Source organism: Camellia sinensis, chromosome 6 (assembly GCF_055761805.1).
Source record: "Camellia sinensis isolate YWXY chromosome 6, ASM5576180v1, whole genome shotgun sequence".
In the NCBI taxonomy this organism is placed as follows: domain Eukaryota; kingdom Viridiplantae; phylum Streptophyta; class Magnoliopsida; order Ericales; family Theaceae; genus Camellia; species Camellia sinensis.
This window is the reverse complement of record NC_138966.1, coordinates 143,961,669-143,981,082: the sequence shown is the minus strand read 5'-3', so window position 1 is coordinate 143,981,082 and position 19,414 is coordinate 143,961,669. Positions and strand designations below refer to the sequence as shown.

At 32.8% G+C, this 19,414-nt stretch overlaps 1 protein-coding gene and 1 pseudogene across 1 annotated transcript; both read right to left on the bottom strand.

Moving 5' to 3' along the window:
* Window positions 1-3,504: 3,504 nt before the first annotated feature.
* On the bottom strand, window positions 3,505-4,550 carry LOC145793664 (secreted RxLR effector protein 161 pseudogene; annotated as a pseudogene).
* A 6,666-nt stretch (window positions 4,551-11,216) lies between these two features.
* Window positions 11,217-18,320, bottom strand: LOC114310011 (calreticulin-3). Its single transcript, XM_028255895.2, has 14 exons — window positions 18,085-18,320; window positions 17,435-17,542; window positions 16,459-16,651; window positions 15,562-15,820; window positions 15,309-15,365; window positions 15,162-15,209; window positions 14,720-14,806; window positions 14,575-14,632; window positions 13,867-13,934; window positions 13,375-13,470; window positions 13,203-13,259; window positions 13,045-13,104; window positions 11,946-11,978; window positions 11,217-11,547 (listed from the first exon to the last, which is right to left on the bottom strand). Exons 1-14 carry the CDS (start codon window positions 18,188-18,190, stop codon window positions 11,536-11,538), a joined length of 1,242 nt encoding a protein of 413 aa, XP_028111696.2. The 5' UTR covers window positions 18,191-18,320; the 3' UTR covers window positions 11,217-11,535.
* Between the last annotated feature and the right edge of the window lie 1,094 nt (window positions 18,321-19,414).

The following is a 19,414-nucleotide window of genomic DNA, read 5'->3' as shown; positions in this document are numbered from 1 at the left end:
TATAGCCAAACTTAACCTAAGTATGTAATAAAATAAGAGGTAATTGAAGGCAGTTGAAGTGAGTGAACAGTTATTTCAAGTAGTAAAGACAGCACTTGTGTGTAACAAGGAAAGACACGTGGCTACAATAGTTCTGGTCAATAGAAAGGAACAAAAGAAAGGAATTCGAAGGCATAAAGGATCATCAATCACACTCACAATACTTACAGCTACCATTTGTTTTCAGAGATAGAATAAAAGAGATTGATAGTGAAGGAATTAATAGTGAGGGGATTGTTAGTGAGGAATTAATAGTGAGAAATTGTTAAATTATTTTTATATAAAATAATAAAACAAATAAAAAAAATATAGAAATTAAACATTAATATTTTAAAAAAAATTCCCAATATATAAAAAATAAAAATAATAAATTTTTTTTTTAATCCCCTCACTATTTTTCTAATACCATCTCTACCTCCTCACTATGAATCCCTCTTCCAAGGGTATTAGTAATACCAAGGTATTAGTAATCCAAAGGTCATCTCTCAAAATAAACAAGGTATTAGTAATACCAAGGTATTAGTAGTCCCAATCCCTTTCCTATAACCCCAAACAAACGGGGCCATACTGTGTTTGGTTGAGAGATTTGAGGAGGGATTTGGAAAGAAAAATAGAAAAGGTAGGTGAAATGTAAAAAAAATATACCTACATTTCACATAATTTCACATACATTTTCCCTTTCCCTTTCCAAATCCCTTCCAAAATCTCTAAACCAAACACAGCATTAGTGAAGTTTAGGTAGCAAATAGCATTAGCAGTTAGGTTTCTTGGGAATAGTTTATTTGTAATTTAGGTTAGCAGTTGTTCTTACTTCTTGTATTTTGTTATTGTTCTTATTCAAATGTTTGTAATAAGTGACAATTTCATTAAGAAGGCATTGTATTTTGCTTCCATGAGTCAATACATTCTAAAGAAGTCATTGAATTTAGATCAAGACAAAAGAAACTCATCTATTTTGCTTGATGTTTTGATTGTTAATGGAATTTTAATTTTGTCGGCTAATTGGCCTCTGTCCATCTTGTCCAAATCAAAAATTTACTAACAATGTATTAGAATGCATATAAAATGTATTACTAACATGTGTCTTGATGTTGGAAATTTGTAAGGCATGTGACTAGATAAAATAAGCATGCAGATAAAATAAGAGGCAATTGAAGACAGTTGAAGTGAGTGGACAATTACTCCAAGTAGTAAAGAGAGCACTTGTATGTTTCAAGAAAGGACACGTGACAGCAGTAGTTCTCGTCAGTGGAAAGGAACAAAAGAAAGGAATTCAAAGACATAAAGGATCATCAATCACACTCACAACACTTCTGAAATTTAGGAGTAGCAAATAGCATTAGCAGTTGAGTTTTTTAGGAATAGTTCATTTGTAATTTAGGTTATTAGTTGTTCTTACTTATTGTATTTTGTTCTTGCTCTTGCTCTTGCTCTTGCTCTTATTCAAATGTTTGTAATTAGGACGGTAAACGAATCGAGTTGAGTCGACCTTTGCTGAGCTCGAGTTTGGCTGAGCTCGAGCTTGGCTCGTTTATTTATCGAGCTCGTTTATTGAGCTTGAGCTCGGCTCGATAAGGAATTGGGCTCGAGCTCGGCTCGGCTCATTAATTTTAATAAAACTCGAGCTTGGTTCGGCTCGGCTTGATAATTTTTTTTAATATTATTTATATTATTTAAATATAAATATTTAAATAAAAAATATTATTTAATATATAAATAATATATTTATTATATAATTTAAATAAAGATAAACGAGCCGAGTTTATGCGAGCTCGAGCTCGAGCTCGGCTCGTTTACTAAACAAGCCGAGCCGAGTCGAGCCCTTAACGAGCCGAGCCGAGCTTGTTCATGAACAGCTTGATTCATTTGCAGCTCTATTTGTAATAAGGGACAATTCTATTAAGACAATTTTAGTATTTGTTTGTTTCCCTGAGTGAATACATTCTAAAGAAGTCAATGAATTTAGATCAAGACAAAAAAAACTCAACTACTTTGCTTGATCTTTTGATTGTTAGTGAAATTTTAATTTTGTCGATTGATTGGCCTCTGTCGATCTTGTCCAAATCAAAAAGAATAAAGTTTAAGACCCCCAGTGGGGGTGCGGGGGTCTCTCCTGATTGGCCAAGAAAATTGTTTTTTTTTTTTTTTGGTTTCTGGTTTCAGCCAGTGGCAGCCCCCCACGTAGAGGTGGGGGTGCTGGGGGTCGTGTTCTGCTGGGGGTCTCCAGCAGAACTGAATCAAAAATGTACTAACAATGTATTAGTATGCATATAAAATTTATTTCTTTTTATTTTTCTATTAAAAATAAAGGTGGAAAATATACATGTTTAATGTGTAATGAATATAAAGATTTTGTGTCAATTCAATTTCAAAACAGTAATGATAGAGATCCCCACAAAACACATCCCCCACAACCCTCAAAATGATATGAACCATTTATATCACAGCCAGACACAATTTAAAAAAAAAAAAACTCAATTATATCAATAGTCAATACATCAGTGGAGGTTATGGGGTACTCCTTTATAGGGGTTCCAAACATTTTCTATTTCAAAATTATTAATTTCAAATTTTATAATATATTCCTTATTTAATAAGATTAGTTGAGCCGATTTGAGATTGCAATGTTATTTTAAGAACGAATATGAGAAATTTTTTTTCCTCTATGGGGGAGAATTTGAGACATTTTGGCCTCTCTTGATAATATGAAAAAGTCAATATATTGATTTATTTACATCATGTCACTGATAGAAAACTTTGCGGAACATAAACTAAAAACCATTAAGGATTCAATTCTATACATGAAAACTATATGAATTTCTACAATACAACTTAAGTAAATACATACCTTGATCCATGATAGTATGAAATCCTCTTGCAAGAAAGAGAAATCTTGAATGGAAAACCTTGATCATTAAGTTTTTGACTTGTCTAAGATCTTCAAACCACTTCTCTTTCTCTAGGCGATGGGAGCCTTCTTGTGGTGACAACTTAAGTTTTTGATTGAGAGTATGGTTTGGGACCTTACACTATTTATACTAATATTCTTCCCATCAAAGAACCATTCATTCAATGAACTTCATTAAATAGATTAATGTATCTTATACATTCATGATATATAATGCATCTTCTATATTAATGAATTCATTAGATAAGATTAATGTATCTTACATATTCATAATAGATACATAATGCATCTCTAAGATTCATTTATAATGAATCCATCACATTGAATGTGCATCTCTAAGATTCATTCATAATGAATCCATCACATTCAATGTGTATTAGTCTTCTATACATTGTATATATAGGTGCATTCATCAATAATTAGTCACCATCTAATTAATGTACATGTATCTTACTTAATGAGATGAATCTAGTATAATTATGCATAAGCCACATTAAGCCATATATTGTAAAAATTCTTACAATCTCACACTTAGCTTGCATGATTATATTACGTCACTAGATTATCATAATATGGCCAACGTTCTCCCACTTGAAGATTGCACCATCACCATTAGATTCTGTTCAATGAAATTATTAGCACCAAATCATTGTAGTCAGTGATTTATACATTGATCAAGACTGTACAATGGTTATAGTGTTAATATTTTCCATCAACATGAATGAGTGAATTTTAAAACACAGAGATGACATTAGCAACATAATGGTGATTAATGCTAATTCATCTATAACGGTCCCGTTGTTTACATCTTCTTCTAAATTGTGCACAAGTATGAAGAATGAAAACAACAAACATAATCATTATTAACAGAAGATGATTATAACATAACATAATACACTCATTTCAAATCTAAACATGATAAACTTTCTATTAAGCACATGCGCGCAACATGTTCTTGAAAGAGCTTAGGTGTGAGACCTTTAGTTAAAGGATCTGCTAACATGAGTGTAGTACCAATATGAGAGATGGAAACATTCTGATTCAGAACCCTTTCTTTAACAACTAGATACTTGATATCAATATGCTTTGATCCTCCTGAAGTTTTGTTATTATTGGAGAACCACACAGCAGTATCATTATCACAGTAAATCTGTAAGGGCTTCGAAATTGAATCGACAAGTTGTAATCCAGATATGAAATTCTTTAGCCATATTGCATGACATGTGGCTTCATAACATGCTATGAACTCTGCCTCCATAGTGGAAGAAGCTGTCAGAGTCTGCTTATGACTCTTCCATGAAATGGGTCCATTAGCGAGCATAAAAATGTACCTAGAAGTGGACTTTCGAGTGTCTTTACATCCAGCAAAATCAGCATCTGAATAACCAACCACTTCAAGGCTGTCTGTTCTTTGATAAGTTAGCATGTAATCCTTAGTGCCTTGTAAATATCGCAACACTTTCTTAACTGCTTTCCAATGATCAAGTCCGGGATTGCTTTGGTATCGACCCAGCATACCAACTACAAATGCTATGTCAGGACGTGTACAAACTTGAGCATGCATAATGCTCCCAATTACAGAGGCATAAGGAATTTCTTTCATTTGTTCCCTTTCTAAATTATTTTTGGGACACTAAAATTCACTAAATTTATCACCCTTAACTATAGGGGCAACACTACTTGAACAATTCTGCATGTTGTACCTTTTAAGAACCTTTTCGATATAGGCTCTTTGGGACAATTCTAAAATACCACGAGACCTATCTCGGTAAATTTCTATCCCAATGACAAAAGAGGCTTCACCAAGATCTTTCATTTCAAAATTTCTCGTAAGGAATTTCTTTGTCTCATGTATCATTCCCAAATTATTGCTAGCAAGCAATATATCATCAACATACAAAACTATAATGCAGATATTGCTCCCACTGATTTTAAGGTAGACACATTGATCAACCACATTATCCTTAAAATCAAATTTGGTGAGAACTTCATGAAATTTAAGATACCATTGTCGAGATGCCTGCTTTAGACCATATATGGACTTCTTAAGCCTACAAACCATATTTTCCTTGCTTTCATCCTGAAAACCTTCAGGTTGGTCCATGTAGACCACTTCATGCAAGTCACCATTCAAAAAGGCTGTTTTAACGTCCATTTGATGTAACTCTAAATCATAATAAGCTACTAAGGCCATGACTATTCTCAAGGAATCTTTATTAGAAACAGGAGAATAAGTTTCCTTATAGTCTATCCCTTCTTTTTGAGTGTATCCTTTAGCAACTAATCTGGCCTTGTATCGTTCGACATTGCCTTTAGGATCACACTTGGTTTTAAAAACCCATTTGCATCCAACAGTTTTGACTCCCTTAGGCAATTCTACAAGTTCCCAGACATTGTTGTCTTTCATGGATTTTAACTCATCTTTCATGGCATTTAACCATTGAGTTGCATTTCCATTTTTCATGGCTTGGGCATAAGAAACAGGATCGTTCTTCAAGCCTATATCACACTCATATAGGTAAACCTCATAGTCATCTGATATGGCTGGCTTCTTTTCTCTTTGTGATCTGCGTAAAGGTTGTTCTGCAACTGGGACAACTTCTTTTTCAATATGAGAAATCTCTTGTGTACCAATAGGTTCAGGTACAACATTTTCTTGGATAATCGTGGAAGGAGTAAAATCACGATTTTCCTCCAAAGAAATATTTTTGAGATTCATACTCCCACTAATGTTTTCATCCTCTAAGAACACGGCATTTCTAGTTTCAACAATTCTAGTGCTATGAGTAGGACAATAGAATCTAAAACCCTTTGATCTCTCAGGATATCCAATGAAATAACAACTTATAGTTCTAGGGTCTAATTTCTTTATTTGTGGGTTGAAAATTTTTGCTTCAGCAGGACAACCCCATACATGTAAATAATTCAAATTAGGTTTCCTACCAACCCACAACTCATAAGGAGTTACAGGCACAACCTTACTAGGAACCCTATTAAGAACATGTACAACAGTTTTTAAAGCTTCACCCCACAAGTAATCTGGCAAAGAAGAGTTACTCATCATGCTTCTCATCATGTCCAAAAGAGTACGGTTTCGTCGCTCAGCTACACCATTTTGCTCAGGTGTACCAAGCATTGTGTAGTTAGCAACAATACCATTCTCAGCCAAAAATAAAGCAAAAGCACTTGGATTTTGACCCGACTCAGTGAATCTACCATAATATTCACCACCTCTATCAGATCTTACACTTTTAATTCGTCTGCCAAGTTGATTTTCAACTTCAGCTTTATAGAGTTTGAACATATCCAGTGCTTATTTGGTGGAACATCTACCAAAAGGGATTCATAAGACACAAAGCATTGAGTGTTACCTTTCTTGTCCAACCAACTTTTAAAACCTGGACAATCCTTTCTTATGTGACCTTTCTTTTGACAGAAATGACATCGAATCTTATTTTCTTCATTAGCCTTGTGAGTTTCATCATTTGTATTCTTCTTCTTCTTACTTTTGCCTTTCTTGAAAATCTTTTTGGTTGGACCCAAAATGGTAAGGTGAGCCATATCAGGCTTTTCAGCTTTAAGCCTCTCTTCTTCTTGAACACACATGGCAATTAACTCGCTTATCTTCCACTTATCCTTCTGCGTATTATAATTGATCTTAAAAGGACCAAATTGTGCAGGAAGAGAAGTCATAATGAAATGAACAAGAAAACCTTCAGAAATTTCCATATCCATTCCCTTTAATTGAGAGGCCATGTCATTCATCTTTAAGATATGTTCACGAACACCACTCAAACCATCATATTTCATTGTCATCATTTTAATCATGAGAGTACTAGCAAGGGATTTGGAAGTTCCAATGAATTGTTCTTCAATAGATTTCATATAGCTCGTTGCACTTTTAGAAACAGGAATTGCTCCATGAATTGCAGGCGTAATTGAGCCTTTCATTATCATTAGACTTAAGCGATTAGAGCGTTCCCATTTTTCATATAAAGCCATGTGTTCCTTATAACTTGTATCATTAGGCTTTGTAGGAGCTGGCTCTCTTAATGTATAGTCTAAATCCATAATTCCCAAAATAATTCCAATTTGTTCCTTCTATTTCTTAAAATTAGTTCCACTCAAAGCTTCAATACCAGACAAGAAACTATTAATGTAAGTAGGATTCAATGCTGCAAACACATAATATCCATTACATAATATAATCAAGAAAACTATTTTTCACATCTCATAAAAATAACACCACAAGTTAAATATATCTAACTATAAAACATAATTAGTTAGATACGAAATCAAGTTATCCTTCCGTTTGGCCGAATAACAATATATTTTAACAATTCATAAAAGTAAATGAGATGACTAATAAAAATAAACAACATAAAATAAAATAAAACAATCATTAAGATCGTAATGAGTTTATCACCGTTGGGTAGAAAAACTCAATGTCTCTTATTTTATTTTATTAACTAAAGCACGTGAGAAGTTTATCACCGTTGGGCAGAAAAACTTATTGCTTTATTTATTATACTAATCATCTCGATTGTTCAAACATACATAGTGTTGAACCTCCGTTGGGCTGATCAACAATGTTTCAACTCATAAGGTGTGTAACAAAACATTATAAGTGCATAAAACATTATCTTAATTACCACTTGTTCAATAATTTTTAATTTTTATTTTAATATCAACAGAATAAAAGATTAGCCAAAAATAAAATAAAATTGGACAATTGTAAATCAAGGTTTTGCACTTGTTACACCAAACATCATTATAAAATGAAATTCATACTTACACGTTTCATGCATCAAAATTGAGAACCATGGCTCTGATACCAATTGATAGAAAACTTTGCGGAACATAAACTAAAAACCATTAAGGATTCAATTCTATACATGAAAACTATATGAATTTCTACAATACAATTTAAGTAAATACATACCTTGATCCATGATAGTATGAAATCCTCTTGCAAGAAAGAGAAATCTTGAATGGAAAACCTTGATCTTTAAGTTCTTGACTTGTCTAAGATCTTCAAACCACTTCTCTCTCTCTAGGCGATGGGAGCCTTCTTGTGGTGACAACTTAAGTTTTTGATTGAGAGTATGGTTTGGGACCTTACACTATTTATACTAATATTCTTCTCATCAAAGAACCATTCATTCAATGAATTTCATTAAATAGATTAATGTATGTTATACATTCATGATACATAATGCATCTTCTATATTAATGAATTCATTAGATAAGATTAATGTATCTTACATATTCATAATAGATACATAATGCATCTCTAAGATTCATTTATAATGAATCTATCACATTGAATGTGCATCTCTAAGATTCATTCATAATGAATCCATCACATTCAATGTGCATTAGTCTTCTATACATTGTATATATAGGTGCATTCATCAATAATTAGTCACCATCTAATTGATATACATGTATCTTACTTAATGAGATGAATCTAGTATAATCGTGCATAAGCCACATTAAGCCATATATTGTAAAAATTCTTACAGTCACTTCTTAACTTTTTTTTTTTTTTTTTTGGTACATAAAAAATAACTAATAAGTTAATTTTTTTTTTTTTTTCTACTATCCAAAACAAACAGTTATAGGCCCAAAATTAGTTCAGGCCAGGCTTGGACGAGAGTCTGCACCTCGATTTGTTCTTGGGGAAATTACAATACAGTAAGATGCAAAAAATTATAAAAAAATATGAAATGCTTGAAAAACTGTGGAAATGCAAGTCAACGTTTGTGTAAAAAATGAGTTTTAATGATTTGATAATAAAAAGAAGAAAAAAAAAAAAAAAAACACACAAAACATAAACATCATATTATTGTGAGACCCACACACCATTAGAACTCTCTAGAGCTCCACAATTAGAGCTCCTAATTTTTTTTCAAAAAAAGTTATTGTCACTGATATACAATTCCCCCTTGGTTCTTTCTTCTGTTTATTTTCGTACATTTTAGAGTTCGTTCGAGAAATGAGTTGGCTTTTTTACTATTTTAATTTAGAATAAATTTTTTGGGATAGATTTTTTAACTTTTTGACTTTTAATGTAATGATTATATATTAAATGTAATATTTTATCTTATTAAATTAAAAAATCTATTTTATTTTTTTTAACTAAAATAACTTCAAATCCAATTCAATCTAACCCAAGTCAAATTGCCAAACGAAGTCTTTAGAGCATCTCCAACGGTGTACCAAATGTTTCATCAAATCTGAGTCAAAAATGGGTCATTTCCTTAATTTGATACTTCGCGCTCCAACGGTTCAACATCAAATCCGTTTCATCAAATTTGCGCTGGGCAACCGGTAACGGCAAAAAATATATATATATATATATATATATATATATATATATTTTACCTGTTTGAACCTTTTTTTTTGAATTTTTTGAACTTTTGGTGGTCGACCGGGTGGTCGACCACCTAGGCAATTTTTTTTTTTTTGACTGGTTTGAACCTTTTTGTGAACGGTCTGAACTTTCTCCGGGGCGACCGGTTGGTTAACCGGTTGGTCAACCGGATGGTCGACCCGTTCGTCTCATCCCAACGGTTAGGAACAGTGCTTTGGTGAAATGCTTCGCCTGCACTCAGTTTGGTACCATTTTTGCTGAATTCTGGATTTGATATCGATTTGGTGAAACCGTTGGAACTTAAAAAAATGACTTTTTCACTAAATTTTAAATTTGATGCCAGGTTTAGTTCACCGTTGGAGATGGTCTTATCAGTTTACTCACTGTCTTTTTTTTTTGGTAAACAATTTATTCACCGTCACTCATCACATTCTCTCTCTCTCTCTCTCTCGGAAAAGAGTAGACTCTATGATTCAGCCCTAAACTCCTTCTTGTTATTTTATTTTATTTTTCTTTTTAAAAATGCTGCCATTGTGGCATAAAGGTAGGAATGGCCAACATTTAGGCTTTGTTTGGAAATATTATATTTTAAATAAAAAATTAAAAAATTATTACATTATTTTTTTAAAATATTTTTTTATAAAAAATTAAAAAATTATTAAAATAATTTATTCCTAAATGAAGCCTTAATTTTGTTAAAAATCTTTAATATGAAAATAATACAATTTTAAATGTTATGCTTCAATTATTATTTTTTCTCTTAAATGATTAATAATCTTATTTTTTATTTTTTTTTGAAGGAAAAAAAAAAAAGAGCTCCCTCGGAACATCATGATCCGAAATAACCGATTACCAGTTTGATTTAACCCAACTCATAAAAAGAGACCCCTACTAGGACATTGGTGGGTGCTAGCTATCCTACCACAACAGGTGTTCCAAGCTATTATACAACAGGAATACAATGCATTCGCAAATGCACTCCCAAGTGTCAATTTCATAACCTCCTACAATGTGAAGAGTCAACTTACCATCAGGCCATCACCCCCGACGGTTGATTAATAATCTTATTGAAATGTGAGATTCTCGTGGAGATGTGAAAAAATCAAATTCCTATTTAGTTTAGAATGTTATTCATGTTGAAATAGATAATTAAGAATTACTTTCCTATTCAAACTTATTTCAACGGCTACCTCACGATTAGGACATGATTTACTGATTCTATGATACATTCCACAAAAATCATCATACATTAAAAGCCTAATAAAATTAATCAGAAAATCAGAAGCTGGCTTTTTGGTCAAGAATGTCGATGTCTCACACATTCCTACATAGTAGTTTAGTACTCAAATTCAATATCTGGTAACTGATTAAGAACATTATATAAATTGCTGAGCAAAAACCAAAAACAATTATATAAGTTCACTAATGGTGTGTTTGGTTAGGGGATTTGAGGAGGAATTTGGAAAGAGAAATGAAAAAGGTAGGTGAAATGTGAATAAAACATACCTATATTTCACCTAGTTTCACACACTTTTTCCCTTTTCCTCTCCAAATTCCTCCTCAAATTCCCCAACCAAATACAGTGTAAGAGAAAAGGGGGAAAGAGGGTGTCCCAAACCGACCACTGGGCCGCTGAAAGAGGGAAGTAGATTTGATCATGCCCATTTTCTCCAACTTATAACAAGTTTGGAGGAGCATAGAAAATACCCTCCTCTCTGGGTGAAAATCTTAGTAGTGATGTTACTGTTTATCTGGCCAAATATAGAAAAACATAAAAATGTTGCACAAAGACATCTATGGCAATTCCCTTGTAAAGATCAGTCAAGAAGTTATGCAGTAGGACATTTTAGGCACAGAAACAAAATTAGTAAGCAACATCACTTGTAAACACAATTGAAAGCGAAGTTTAAATTCTCGAATGTAATTCCTATCCAACTCCAAACTCCAATAACAAGGTAGATTGCCATACCTTCCAGATTACAAACAGATTTTTGACAAAAGCGAAAAATAGGGCTCATATGAAGCCCCAAGGGATCAATTAACAGGTTCCCACAGTATGCAATTTTAATGTTACAAATATCGTAACTGTTATACAACAACTGGGAATGAACAAACATACATGGCGAAGCAATGCTGATTTAGCCTTGTAGAACAGTTCACCTTTTCTCTTAGATGGAGCTCAAAACTGAAATTAGCTGCCTTCAGACAGCTCTCATAGTTCATCCTGAAGAACACAGAGAGTAAAGGGAAGCTTAAAATTAGCTTAGATATATGTAGAGTCCGGAAAATAAATTATGGTTATGGAACAGTTCATTTTTTCCCCCAGAAAGTCTAAGAACCCAGAATAGTTTACCAGAAATTTACCCAGAAACTTGATGTGTGGCTTAGATTTAATTATCATATAGTGGGATTCACACTTGAAATGAATCTCAACCATCCAATGCTTTTTCGGGGTATTTTTCTAGATAAATTTTACCCAGAAATTTTCCCCCTCTTGTTTCTGTTATTATTATTTCTTTCTTTCTTTCTTTGTGTCTTTTTTCCTTGAGCAAACAACAGCCCTTGTTGGACATTAAAAAATATATAAATGGAGAGAGAGTGAGAGAGAGAGTTCATGCTTACATGGTAGTCATCCAAGTAGTCATGGGGATCATGCTGCAGAGGAAGGTCTCTTGAGTTAGATTTCCATAAATAAGAATAGCACTTACTAGAAATTAATCATCATTAAATGACATTACAAGAATTAGGTCGAATAGTAAAGATTTGGAAAATTTTCTGTGTGTTTTGACCTCATTCAAAGAAAATTATTTCAATATAAAAATACCAGCTAGCATACTGGTAAGGCTTGTTGGTGGTAACATCATGTTCATGAATTTGAGTCTGCCTGGGATCCAAAAAGACATTACTCACCAGGATAACAAACCAAACAGCCACCCCAGCACCCAAACGAAAAAAACATCCCTCCAAATTTTGGGTTTCTTATGTTCTTTTGGATGCACTAATCATTAGAAACAACTCATTCTTGCTATATGTATGCTATTATAAACTTATGCCACGTTTGGTTCACTGGAATGGAATGAAATTTTGAGTATTTGTGTTTCTCTTTTTTAATAAGTACAATGTTATGATATCATCAGTACATTATAGATGTTATATCAACCTCATTGTAATTTATATGTCTAATCTAAACAAACAATTATATACTCTTGGTTTCTTTCGTGAAAATGGAACGACTATTCCTTTACGGTAGCTAAGGAATTGTTAATCCCATCTTCGAGGGAATAGCCATTCTATTGGAATGAACAATCTGACCTTTTTTTGGAACCAACATGGAATGGAGCACGGAATGGTCATCACATTCCAACAACCATTCCTGTTACCAAATGTAGCCTTTGGAAATGGGAAGTTCCAAATGTTAAACAATATTGGGGTGGTGGCGTGCATGCACTAGTTATTTAATAATATCTTCTATCAATACAAATTCGATTGCGTAAGTGCTAAATACATCAAAACAAAGTTCTATATTGGCGCGATGACAAAGCCAATAAACCTAATATATAACTTCAAATTATCACTTATGCTTAACTTCATTAAAAGATGAAAGAGCATAACATTATTTGTTTTATATTTAAATTGACGTGATTATTCTAATCTCTAACAAAATAGAGAAGACAGGTGGAGATTAAGATTTATAGAAAGGATAGAATTTATAGGTTAATACCCTTCTATGGCGCCCCCTATCTCTCTTCTTGTCACCATTTTCTTTTGCTTTTTTGCCATCCTACACACATCATTGTTTTAGTTAGTAGGAGAATATTCAGAAGAAACACTAGGTCAAGCCACAAAACTCAATTAATAATTTAATTCCTTGTCAATCACCTCCTCTTCCTTAGCTCTTCTTGCTTTCTCTGCCTCCTCAAAGGCATCCTTTTCGATCTGAAATTTCATAAAGATAAAAACTTGCAAATTAGATAATATAACTATCAAATCAACTATAAAGAGCAATTCACATGATAAAAACTTGTAAATAAAATATTTGAGTGATTCTCACCTCCTTATTCTTAGCCCATATGTCTTCCACAACTGCTCGTGCATAGTCTGGGTCATCACAAATAAGGATGTTGTCGTACACTGAACCAGCCTTTACCTGCAATGCAATAAAAGAGCTCCAATAATTCCAGGCAAAGCTAAAAAATTTACAGCGAAAATGAACTAATTATAGTTGGTAGCAACTCTTAAAGGGCCCACAATTTGCTAAAAACCAGATTAGAAAAGTTCAAAACAAATAGGGTCAACATTTTCTTCTTCCGTTTTGGGAAAAAAGAAAATTGGGTTTCAGACCAATGGCACGAACAACTTTTTCAAAAAAAAAAAAAAATCAATAAAATTGGCCGAAGTCCTGAAACTGACAATAAAGCATTGCAACCTTTTCACTTCATAACAACAGAGGTTCACTGACTCAGCTTGAATCAGAAAGTGCAAGATCATAGACCCAATTCGAAGAAATAACAATACTTTAATAATAGAGAGTCAAGAATCTTACTTGCCAAACTTCAATGCCTACATATTTTATTGGCTTCAACACATAAAGGTCAGGATCATCTTCAAACTCTGCAGGGAACAAACAAGTATTGTAATTAAACCCAGAGATCCAGTTGTCATGGTCTTTGAAGCAAACATTTCAAATATGAAATAATAGAACTAATATGATTAATAGCAAAAATCCTTCACTAAACAGTAATGAGACACTGCATTAGCTTGGGATATTGATTTGGGATTGGTTCCCATTTCTCTCCTCCCGATTCTTTTTGTTCCCTATGTCAGTAAATCATTAGTCCGGTCTTAAGTCTAATTTCCTTTGAAAGATAATGATCCATTGATAACCGGGTTGCTTCGACATACCTTTTATTTTTAATTTCCACCTCATTAGCTTACATTCCCAAACAATTAGTGATAAGCATAACTTAAAAAATTAACAAATTCACAGAAATTTTCAAAAGTGCAAACCTAACCCATAAAAACCATGCAATGCTATTGCCACTATCTTAGTCATTTTAGAATCTAAATTAACAGCATCTTCTGAAAACTTTCTCTACCATTGATCAATGAAGTTACTTTATGACATTACTATCTACAGTTTTCAGACACACAGGGCTGTACATTAACCATGAAAACTTTCTCTACTATTGACCAATGACACATCTAGCACTGCCCATGTTACCAGTTAAATTTCTTCAGAACAGGACTGTACCTGGGTTATCAATCCATGGGGTTTTCCACTTGCCCTTATAGTTGGGGTTCTTGATTTTCTGAAGCACCACAAATCTAAAATTAGAAACTGCAACAAAATGGGGTAAAAAATATCATCCACCTTTACATTAGTAGCATTTAAGCACCTTGCGCTTCCATGGTCCTTTATATGCTGGATTTGGGACTTTTTTTGCTCTCCAGATCCCATCATCTTCTTCATCCCAATCAGCGGGCTAGAAAAAAAAGCAGCAGGATGTCATTGCACTTTAAAAAAATAATTACCCTAGTTTGATTACTTATCAATAAAATCCTGTACTCATCATATGCAGGAAAAAAAAACTATAGCAGTTCTTGTTACATGGATCATCCTATCAACAAAATAAACAGAAAAAGGGGTACAAACTTTTTGGTGACTCCAGTGTGAGACAAGTAATATTTGTTGGTGTAACATGAATAAAAAAGATGGAATCTTTTTGGTGACTCCAGTATTTTTGCTGAACTCCAAAAGAGGAGGAATCATCCAATTGCTGGAGAGAGAGAGAGAGAGAGGGGCATCTGCAGAAAGCAAAACTTGAGCGATCAACAAACCTTTTTAGCCTTTGGATCAGGGATCTCAGCTGGTATTGAATCATATCCCTACACATCAAAGTCCAAACATAAAAATTGTGGAACTTCTTTCAGATTTTTTTTTTTTGGATAAATAAGCAAACTTTATCACTATATAGAGTACAATACCTCTGGTTTGACATCATTAGGATCAAAAATATACTCTCTATCATCCCAGTCTGCTGGCTGCAAGAGAAGAAAAGTCAAAATATCCTTTTGGTGGAAAGAAAGACAAAAAAAATTGGATACATTGAGAGTTTCAGTTAAAACGAAACAAAATACATAACACAATTTGGACACGTAATCATCAACAAATAAATTTCCATGATCTAGGACAATTGGACATATAAATGCTCCAGATATTCCAGTAATGAGGTGAAACCTTTTTTGCATTGACATCTTTGATTTTCGGTGGAGGAAGGATATCCCAGTCTGTGTACAAGCTTCCAGTTTCTCTCTCTCGGTTATCGACCAAGATGCTGTAACTTGCATCTGGCCTCAAGATAAATGTGTAGAAATGAGTTAACTTGTCTGTTTCACATTGTATTTCTTTTTTGATGGGATAATTTTGGCCCTGATATGAAACTATAGCATGGAGCTTCTTCTTTTGCGTGCTACATATATCTGGTCCAAACATTAGACTGAAAAACGGAAAAGGAGCAGTGAGAGAAGCTATCTTTTATACTATTGAATTGAAATTACAAGTCAGGGGAAAAAATTTAAAAATCAAACAAGCAAAAATTCTTTGTGCAACACAATGTCATTTATGGCAAGACACGAACCAAGGCTATATAATACATGTTTGGTCCATGTTTCACAGCTTGTATAAAATAGCCTTTACAATACATGTAGAGGTTACTACAAAGGATATGCTTCTTGGTACCAAAAGTCAACTCTTAGTCCCTAGCAACCCACCAATAACATGAGAAATAATGGTATTACAGTTTTAAGAAAAACATGATACATCAGCTACCAAAAGTAAGGTTTTGAGAACTGGGTAAGAAAAGCCACTTTTAGCAAATATTGCTATGTTCATGAAATTATCCTACAGTGATCATCTTAAAGATGAAAAAATAACACATAATATCGTTTTGTTTATTAATATGAGACACATATAGAAATTCATAAAAATAAAAAAATAGAGAACACAAGAGGACAGAAAATATAGGTACTTATACATGAGAGTTTGACCCTAAGACAGACAGATTCTAAAGGGATGAAGTGTGACCATCAAAAGCTCCACAAGAAAAACTATATGAAAAATAAGGTAATGACATACCTGTAGGGAGTATCACCACCAAATTTCTTCTGATTGACATAACCAGAAAGAAGCTTAATGTAACCACCACCACATTCAATATCCTGTTCAAACTTTATAGAATACTGGAACACAAGAGTTCTGTCCTTGTTGCTATACTCTGGTATCTTTGCAGATATGGCGTAATGCTTGGCATCATTGTACGTCTGAATACCTAAAAGGTTTCGAGATAGTATGTGTAACCACTGTAGTCGTTTAGCATGCTACTCAACTAAATACACAACAGTTATGTAAAGGCTCTAGGTTTTATTACCACCTCAGAGTTGCATGCAACCCAAAAACACAACAAAGAGAATATAAGAGAAAGTACACATTTAGAACTAAATTGTATATTTACATACATATAAAATCACGTATATCAATATAATTGAATTTAACATATAAAAAAAAAACCATTTTGTGAAAACAATGCAATTTCATGCATTATGCAAACAAAACTAAATCGCCTTGAATCATACCGAATCATAGTGAATCAGAATTTAGTAGTACAATGCACTCAATTTAAGATTCAACTATGCAAATCAAATCATTTTGGTTGAAAATCGTATTGAATCATAATTAAATTTATGGTTAAATCCACGTCACTCTAATTTTACAGTAAAGGTTATGAGTTAGCATTAGCAACTTATTGCATCCAACATTCCAAACAACACGTGGAATGGGCAGCAAGCAACACATGGAACGAGTAGCAAGAAAACACACAAATACTCATAGAATGATATAATCAGACAAACACTATGAGTTTGCGTAATATTCAAATTGAACTAAAATATGAATATAGCAACAATCATCAAAACAGATAATTTCACACAAATCAAGTTTTAGCAATTAATCAAATTGCACTAATAACTACATGAATATAAGCACCCATCAAGTGATTTTTTTTTTCTATGAGAAAATCAATCATAGTTCACAACCAAATATGTGAAAAGATTACCTTTATCATCAGGATCAGCAGCCCACTTTCCCGCAGTGTGCTTAAAGGTACCCGCTTTTCCTTCAATCCTCTTCCAATCCGATAGGACCCAACGACTCTGCCATCCATCTTTTTATTTTTTTCACAGGAAAAAAAGAAAAAAAATTAATAAGAAACCCATTTCATATCAACCAAACACTAACACAAATACTTCCAATACAGATATATAAATGCAGAAATATGTATACATATACACCCACAAATATAGTGAGAGACTGAATTTTAGGGAGAGAAGGTTTGATTAACAATTCTTTTCATTTGATCACCAATAGATGAATGTCACCAAGAAAATAGGAAATGGTGAAACCCAATAAGTTATGAAATGTAGATAGTCAAATTAGTATAAATTGAAGCTCAGTTTGGTAGGTGAGAAAGGGCAAACAAATAAATCAGATTTTTGAACCGTAAACTTTCTTAGATTAAAAGAAACACATACAGTCGCTGCCTACTCCCACTTTTTCCTCTTCTTTATTTTCCCGGCAACCAAACAGTTGAAATTGGAAATAAAAGAAGTTTTTTTTTTTTTTTTTTTTTTTGCTTTGAATCACAAAATTTTGAATATTAGAAAGGAACTATAAGACTGTGTGTTGAAAGAGGTTAGAGATTATTACCATCGAATCTCTCTTCGAAGATAATTTCGGAATATGCAGAATCTATGAGAAGGAGTAGAAGCAGAAGCAGAAAATTAAGGGCTTTGATCAGCTGAAACTCTGACATTTTTGGGCAGTCTGATGAGATGAGAGTAGAGTATTGAGTATTTTAGCAGATGAGGCCTTCTTAAGTGCCCACGTATTTTCATTTTATTACAGCAAGACCCCTTGTTGACTCCGATTTTGATAAAATTAAAATAAAAAAGGGGCAAATTATCCTTATATTTTGCCTTGTGTATTATTTTGGTCTTTCAATTGATTCAATTTTAATTCTTAATTTTAATTTTTGTGTCAATTTGATCCAATTGATAATCTCGTTAGCGTTTTTGAAAAAAAATAATAGCTGAATTGTTTGAGGTAAACTCATTAGTTGAGTAAGTTTATAATTTTTTATTGTTAAAAATATAATATATGCCATTTATATACGTACTTTTTATAAAAAATATTAAGAGTTGTAATCAATTAAATCAAATTAAAATCAAGGGGCTTTAGCCTAGTTGGCTAGCTTTTTGACTGCCAAGTCTCTCGTAAGGGGAGGTCTTAGGTTCCATTCTTAAGAATGGAATGGAAGGGCAAGATAAAAGTGTATGGGTGTGAGTTTTAACTCCTCAAAGTGCTAATCTAGTAACTAATTATTGGCTTTTGCCGATTAAAAAAAATCAAATTAAAACAAAGTCATAAATTCAAGGTTAAAATCAAGTTAATTGAAATTATAGGGACAAAAATGACAAAAAGACTAAAATATAGAGCCTACCATCAAAATTTGTCCAAAGAAAAAAAAAACACACACACACACAAATGGAAACACCAAATACAAAGTAGTGTGGAATTGAATACAACAATGATTCATCCCACTAAAAACATCACCACTAATAGCACTAATACATTAAAAAAGTAAAAAAAAAAAAAAAAAAATACAACTCCAAGACCAAAACATCACATCATTAATGGCGGGACCCACTGCCACCTAATTAGTGGGAGCACTAATTAGTGCTCCCAAGTATTTTTCAATTGAATAATTGATATTGTAAAATTACCAAAATATCAAAACATCTTACCAATAGATGTTAACTAATTTTTTATTATTTATAATTATTATGTGTATTTATATTTTTCATGGTTTATTATTGGTCAGATAGAGAGATAGAATTAAGTTGGAATAAATTGGGACAGAATTAAGTTGGAATAAATTGAGACAATTTTTATATATTGGGCTGAAATCGATATAATTAAACAAAAATGATACAGATTTCATATTTTGTGAAGTCAAATATAATTTCTTAATTGCATA